The sequence below is a fragment of the Mastomys coucha genome, unplaced genomic scaffold (genome assembly GCF_008632895.1).
Source record: "Mastomys coucha isolate ucsf_1 unplaced genomic scaffold, UCSF_Mcou_1 pScaffold22, whole genome shotgun sequence".
In the NCBI taxonomy this organism is placed as follows: domain Eukaryota; kingdom Metazoa; phylum Chordata; class Mammalia; order Rodentia; family Muridae; genus Mastomys; species Mastomys coucha.
In genome coordinates this window covers 182,225-189,940 of record NW_022196905.1, presented here as the reverse complement: position 1 = coordinate 189,940, position 7,716 = coordinate 182,225, and the positions used below count along the sequence as shown (strand labels likewise).

General features: G+C 36.3%; 1 protein-coding gene across 1 annotated transcript in view; it reads right to left on the bottom strand.

Moving 5' to 3' along the window:
- Positions 1-822: 822 nt before the first annotated feature.
- Positions 823-7,716, bottom strand: part of LOC116068889 (zinc finger protein 385D) — a 170,048-nt gene continuing 163,154 nt past the window's right edge. The window contains exons 5-7 of the mRNA XM_031338993.1: positions 6,315-6,493; positions 5,021-5,122; positions 823-3,785 (exon numbers count right to left, since the gene is read on the bottom strand). Of these exons, the coding sequence (XP_031194853.1) occupies positions 3,552-3,785; positions 5,021-5,122; positions 6,315-6,493 (515 nt within the window). The 3' untranslated portion in view covers positions 823-3,551. The remainder of the gene's footprint in view (positions 3,786-5,020; positions 5,123-6,314; positions 6,494-7,716) is intronic.

The following is a 7,716-nucleotide window of genomic DNA, read 5'->3' as shown; positions in this document are numbered from 1 at the left end:
GATCAGTAACTTACAGTACACAGACATAGACACAGTGACTTCTACCTTATCTTTTTAAAGGTTTGTTTCTATTATTTTAAATTATATGTATGTGTGGGAATAGAGGGGCATAGGAATACATGTGCTCCTAGAAGCCAGAAGTTATCAGATTTCCTGGAGCTGGACTTACCTGCATTTATTTGTGAGTCACACTCTGTGGGTGCTGGGACATGAACTCAGAGCTATCTCTCCTGCCCTTCTTTGCCTCTTCTTGAAATGGTATTTCTTAATTTTTTTAGAATCTTTATTATTTTTATCTTCTTGAGTTCTAAATAAATATTATTTTATCTTTACTTGCTATTTTATTGTTAAACAAGTTATGTCTGCAGTCACATAGCAACACGTAATGATAGCAGTTCATTCCAATGAGGTAATGACTAGAGAACTTGCCAAAACCCACTGTATCTTCTTATGAAATATAAACGACTGTTGTTTGAAGTTCTCATCTGCTGTCTTTATGGAAGGAGAAACACAGTAGGGCCTGACATCTGCTTCCATTGGCCTAGATTCTTGCGAAGAGTGGTACAAATGCTTTCTACAGGGTCTTTGGTCTTGCAATGTATTTATATTGTTTCAGATGAAGCATATAACTCTGAAGTTAGACCACCTAGGGATTTTCATAGAACTATTCCTGATGAATCTGAACTGTCACTCTTTATTCCTAAAGAATGTTTCCCAGGGAAAGCACTATTGTTTTGTAACAGACAGTACCATAATAGATGTGACTGAGTAAAGATAAATAAACAGAGCAGAAGGACAGACTCACAGAGAAACCACTTGAAGTCCAATGGTTAGGCTTCATCCTTTATTAGGTAGTGAATAAGAGACAACTGACTCTTAAAACTCCAATTTAAGCTACCATTTAAACAAAAGTGTTTCTGTTGCGAAGTGAGGCAGACGGGGTCCAGGTATTTCTGAGTCTTCTCATATGGCTGATGAAGAAAATATGGCTGATTTGTTTGTTCACAGCAAAGCATTAAAGTTATTAACGCTTTGTGACCCAGGACTTTATGTGACCCACAGGCCCTGACTTGTCGCCAACTGCTTCCTTTATTTTGTTAGCATGGGGAGGGAAAACAGAAGCAGGTTATAAGGAGATTTCAGTGGAAGAAAGCACAGGTAGCATTGTCAGGTGTAAGGGCTGAGATGCAGAATACATACAGTGAACAATCAAATAAAAAAATTAAAATCCAACACAAGTAGATGCTGCTGGTCACATGGTAACAAACTCTGGATAACTAAGACCACTAGTCTGAACTAGCCCCATTCATAGGCAAAACATGAATAAATAAATAAATAAATAAATAAATAAGTGAAAAACTTGCTGAAAACAATTGGCAGTGTTTGCAGAGATTGTAAATGAGAAATCATCATGTACAATAGCAATATGTCTAAAAGATCTTTGTACCAAAAGACTAAATGAATGATTATATTTTCTTATTTCGCTTTCCTTTCAATTTTGATTATTTTCTTTACAATCTTTCTTTTTCTTTCCTTTTTTAAATGTTGTTTTGGTTATTTGTTATGTAACAGATATGTATAGCCTGTAGCTTTAAAGATATACTTACATGACAAAGTCTACAACTAGACACTGGAAAAGTCCTCTAAAGACCACAATTAACAGTCAGAACCAAGCACACTATGCATATTCTTCACATATAAATGACAAGTACTAAACACCTTTCCCTCCAGGGACTCCTTAATTCTTTATTCCTCTCTGAAGGATTCCTACAATTGAAATAAAAGCAATTTCAGGAAGGCCACACTCAGTCATTCCCTATAGTTTTAAACGGTATTTATAAAACCTTTTCAAAAATAATTTTTATTTTTAATCCTAAGTCACAGAAGGCTGATGTGTATATGTTTTCTTCTTGTTCTCTTGTTGAAGGTTATCATTCCTGGATGCAATAACCTGTGTGCATCAAGCCCCACAATATCCAAAGGGGCAAGCTAGCTTTCTATGGGAAAAAGCATAGTGCCTTTATCACAAATTAAAGGCACAGCTATTTCATGCCATTTGTTATCAATTTAATGATAACATGTAACACTGAGTAGCTATAGAATCATCTCATATAGATTTTCTTTTTATAATTTAATTTCTTAATCTTTCTAACATATATACAATATACATACATACATTCATATATATATATATAACATACATCATATATATATATATATATATATATTCCCCTGATACATTTCTTTGAAAGATAAAACATTTGTTTCTTTCAGCTCTGTGATAAATATCAAAGGCAGTTCTTATTTCACAATGCCACTAGAGAAATGATGGTCTAGGGGACCTTGCTAATACACTTTGCTAACGCCATATCACTGGTGTGTAATGAACTCAAGTATGTCATGTCAGAAGGAAAAAATAAGGATAAACACAGCCATAGCTCATGCTTACGTCTGTCTTCATACATTCATACTTAAAGCAAAAACACTTTGCTATGGTTCTACTGGCATGACACAAAGGGTTACAGGCAGATGACAAGCTTTTGTCAATCTGTGTTCATTTTACACCCTTATCTGAGATTCTGAGGGCTCCTTATGTTTAGAATAAAACAGTTCTACTTATTTCTTACTCCTTGCCCATAACACATGGTTTTTCAGAGACATTGACATTGAGAACACTTCACTTTCTCCTGCAATGCTTATTGCAAGTGGCAATCTAATACTTGATGATGAAGTGTCTTTCTTGGTCTTGCCCCACCTCTAAGCATACAGAATGCGGTCTCTGACCATAGAGGATTCCAGTGTACCATCTGTTGGGGTTTTTGTTCTTTTGTTTTGTTTATTTTTTACTGATTTTCAGTATAAAATAGCAGCTCATTCTACCTTTTGCAATTCTTTATAAACTAATGGCATAGATTGAGACACAGCACTATTGTTTGACAAGACATCTACTGTATCTACTTTTGTTTGGATACATATCCAGTAACTGCTGTCATAGCCAGAAGACCAGCAAGGGCACTACTATTCACAGTGTTGCTTTTGTTTTTGTTGCTTTTTAAATATATATATATATGTACACATACATATATATATACATTATAATCTACAGAGTAAATTATTATATATATTATATATACATTAGAACCAGTTAATGCCCTTAAACAATGTATAATTTTTTCAGAAAGCAGAAAAGACAATGCAGGGGAAACAGGTGCCCAAAAAAGCACAGTCACAAAGACTCTGGAAGCTCTAGATACCACTAAGAGGCAGTATTGGTGATAACTTCTAAAACACTCAATGTTGAAGAAGAATGCTTTAATTTGGAAAAAAAATGCCACATCTCCCTTCCCCTCCCCCTAGCCCAATCCCCTCCCCCACTTTTTTCTTTTCTTTTTTTTTTTTTTTAATAATCTTTTCATTTTACTATCAAAAGTCCTGGCTCTTCAGATACACTTTAAACTATAAATAAACGCTGCATAGTTCTCTTTTGTTTGATTTTAGTTTCATTTTGTTGTTTTAAAAATTATTGCAGTACAACACCTCCTGTTTAGAATTCAGTAAGGAGCAAAGAGCACAGGAGTGTGGGTCGTCCGAATGGGTCCAGGAGCTGGCCTCAGAAGGGCTGGAGGAAGTGCAGAAGTCTGGAAGAGGGTGGCTGCTGGAGTAGTTCGAAGACTGAAGGGGGAATTCACCGCCACAGCAGCTGCGGCTGCTGCCGCTGCCAGTGGGTTTGGGAGAATTCTGGGAGCCAGTGGCTTTGAAGGTTCTTTAGAAAATACCAATTTTACCTGCAAAGAAAAGAAATTTAAAAAGAATCAAGAACAAACATTTTAGAGTTTGTAATTGGAAGCTAAAAGGGTAGGCCACATTAGTGAGGAGCTACAAAGCTAAGGGCTGGCAATTAAAATAGAAAGTGTAGTCAGGCTGTGGTGGTGCATACCTTTAACCCCAGCACTTGGGAGGCAGAGACAGGCAAATTTCTGAGTTAGAGGCCAGAAAAAAAAAGGGAAAAAAGTATTAAATTGTCTTTTTGGGAGAAAGTTTTTTTTTTTCTTTTTGAGACAAGGTATTTCTGTGTAGCCCTGTCTATCCTGGAACTCACTCTGTAGACCAGGCTGGCCTCAAACTCAGAAATCTGCCTGCCTCTGCCTCCCAAGTGCTGGGATTAAAGATGTGTGTCCCAATAGCCCACCAAGCATGCTTAAGCATCTTCCAGAGATGAAGAAAACAATTTTCTTCATTTTAGTTGAAATTTATACCTCCATAGTAGGTCCCTGCCTTGAGGAAAAGAGCAGAGGATTGTGTGCTAAACTTTGTACATACAGCAACTGTCACGCAGCCAGTATTTGTTTTAAAGATGGCATTAGTTACACCTCCATGCTTTCCTTTCTAGAAGCATATTTGACATACTGTGAAAAGGACATTTTCAAAGACTTATTTATTCTTGCACTTAATGTCTTGCAATGCATCATCATACAAAATTTAAACCATACCATTGAGATGATTTGTTTTCCAAAAAAAAAAAAAAATGACAAATTCAGAAGGGCATAAATGTTGTCTGTACTTCATGCTTTATCTCCTGAACATTTTAACTCAGCAATCCAAGGACTTATCTCTGACATCCTCTCTGAGTGTATTCCCTAACATCAAGACCACATTCTAAATGATTGCTCACTGGACTCAAAAGCCTGACTTTTTTCCAGTTCATGTACTAAGGGACAAATCTCAGCTTAAAGAGATGAGCTGAGGTTAAAGGTGATAAACACCGGAACAAGTCAAAGGAAGGAAGGATTCCACTGGCGGAGGGCAGGCTGGCTGGATCCAAAGCTCATTGGCGGAGGGCAGGCTGGATCCAAAGCTCATTGGCGGAGATCAGGCTGGATCCAAAACTCAACTCTTTTTGTCGTCAGTTTATTACACCTGTTCCACGTAGTAACTGCCCTCCCCCCCGCCATGTACCTCTTACACAGACTGTGGGACATAGAGATCACCTTCTCTTTTAATAAGCAACAGTGTCACTCACCCCCAGTGGATGTGCTGCCTTCTGCAGTTTGTTGTAGGGGCTGTACTTAGGTTTGGGGGGCTTTCCAGCGGCTCTGTCTTTGTGCCTTCTACTGCTAATGTGCTGTTGAATGCAAACAAAATGACAGCTTTAAAAACATTACATCAAACACATTCCACAAATACACATATGTTTTAACCTGGAAGAAGATAAAGCAGATTTTACGCAAACTTCACAATGACAAAAGGAAAAGAACAGTGCACACTTCTTGTTTGGATCCTGAAGCCTTACACACTATTCATTTTAATGCATTTTTAATAAATAGAACAATTTTCTTTTCTCGACTGTCTTTGCCTTATCACTCCACATATCTCCACAAAAGTATTTACAGATGAAAGGATGTCTGAAGAAATTTTATGTGCAAATAAACAAACATGCCCAGACAGGCATGAATATATTTCCATAGCAATAACTATCCTCATATTTGAGCAGCCAAATGTCAATCCCTTAAATTCTAAAAATAAATAACTAAGGTGCAAAATACCACCCATAGACAAACATAGCACAATATGAACATTCAGCTGGAAAAATAAAACTACTTTCGTTAGAGGGCTATTTGCAGCATAAATAACTGTCCATTGTTAGTCATTGCATTAGCAGGTGGATGAAGGATTAGAGATTCAGTACAATAAATACAGACAATGAGAGAACATATAATAGAGTAACAGCATGGTACAAAATTAGTTGTAGCATGAAAATATCTAAATATTCAAAACCAGAATGTTATATTGGTTTTTAAAATAAACTAACTGTTTTGAGTGGAAAACTCAGTAGAGAAAAGTTCTAATAGCCCTTCAGCTCCAAAAGTGGTCCCACAAGAAACAGACAAAGTCATTGCCAACAATTTGCAGCATATTTTACTTATTAGCCACTGCTCCTTAGTATTCCCTCAACAACTAAAATAAACAAATGCTAAAATAAAGACAGTGGTTAAAAGATAAATGAGGATGTGAGTAGGTGGATAGATGTACTGATAGGTGGATGATGATGATGTAGGCAGGTAGTCTGGTAAATGGATGTGTGGAAGGATAAGTAGATGAATGGATTGGTGGATAAGTTTATAGGTGTTTAGTTAGACGATGATGGATGAGTGGTTATACAGATGGTTTTCTGGGTAAGTGGATGGGTGAAATGATGGATAGGTGAGTGGATGGATAGGTATATGGATGTATGGGTAGGTGGAGAGGTTGGAAATAAAGAATGGAAACATACATAGACTACTCAGAGGGTGTCCCTGCTGGTTTTCTTATGGTACCTGTTTGAGTTGTGTTTCTGAGTTGACATGCACATCACATATTTCACAGTGAAATGTTTTGTTTTGGAGGCCTGTGTTTCCCTTATTAACAGGTCCTTTGCCCTTCATTCCTGCCCGAGGAAAGGCCTTGATAGTTCCACTTCCATTGCGGGCTTCTAGCATGGTTTTGTGCTTAGTACCTATGAGGAATATTTAGAAAAAAAAAAAAACAGAAAAAAATAAGGAGAGAAAATATATTATTAATGATAGCATTCAAATAGAATTCCAAATGTGGTTTTACTGGAATACATTTAAGACACAGTAGATTGTAATAAGGAACTCTTGTTTTATAAGATGGCATTAAATCATTAACTTTTAAAAAGGCTGAATACCACAAGTAAGCACTATCCATAAGTAGAATAATTAAATGAGTGACCTGGGTCAATATTCAGTGGGTGTGACTTTGTATCATTTATGACACAAATGAGAACTGCTGGTGGGGAGTGATCTGTTTGCTGAAGGTATTGTTGGAGGTGATGTGTACCTCAGGTTAGGCATGGTGTGCTTACAGCAGTGGCTCTCATTAAACACGCACTTTAAAAAGAATGTAAGTACACTTTCTCGTATCTCTGCTTTAAGCTCAAAGAGAAAAAGTAATAGGAACAGTAAATATCACTTTAAATATTTTTATTTTAGAAGCCATAAGAATGGCTGGAACCAGAATTATAGGCAGTTATAACCCTGACATGGGTGCTAGATACAGAACTGGGGTTTTCTGCAAGAGCAATAAGTCCTCTTAACCACTGAGCATATCTCATTAGCCTGTCAAATAAAACTGTGCAAGCATAGTTAGTGATAGACTATAATTTCAAATGTAAGCAAGTGACTAGGAAGAAGAAAAGCTATTTAAAGACTAAGTAGTTACACTGAAAATCAGTTTGTGTTTTAAAGTATTAAGCTACTAAATCTATGGACTATCTTACCTAATTAATGTAATTTTATTAATATTTGTTTCTGTCATATTAGCATCAAAAGTAAATGAGGCAATGTCACACCCATTGAATATTGCCCCCGGTCTCTCTATTGTTTTATATAGTTCCCATTGGCAATTTTCCCTCAAAAATTGCTTCAGATGTACCACTTTTTACAACTGAATGGTGTGTATTAGCTATGGAATTTTCTTTTCTTCTATATGCTGTTTTAATTTTGAAATTTCATTTTTATATCTCTTCATACTTGTATTTATGGGACTGTTTCTTATTGCTCAGTTCTTCAAATATGGAAAAAGTGTTTCTGAGTCATTGTGAAGAACTCTTGAATATTCATGAGAAAACAATGTTGTGAGGATGATACAGATCACATGATGATAAACAAGAGACAAATCAAGAAAAGAGACTTACAGCCATATTTTCCTCATTCAAAA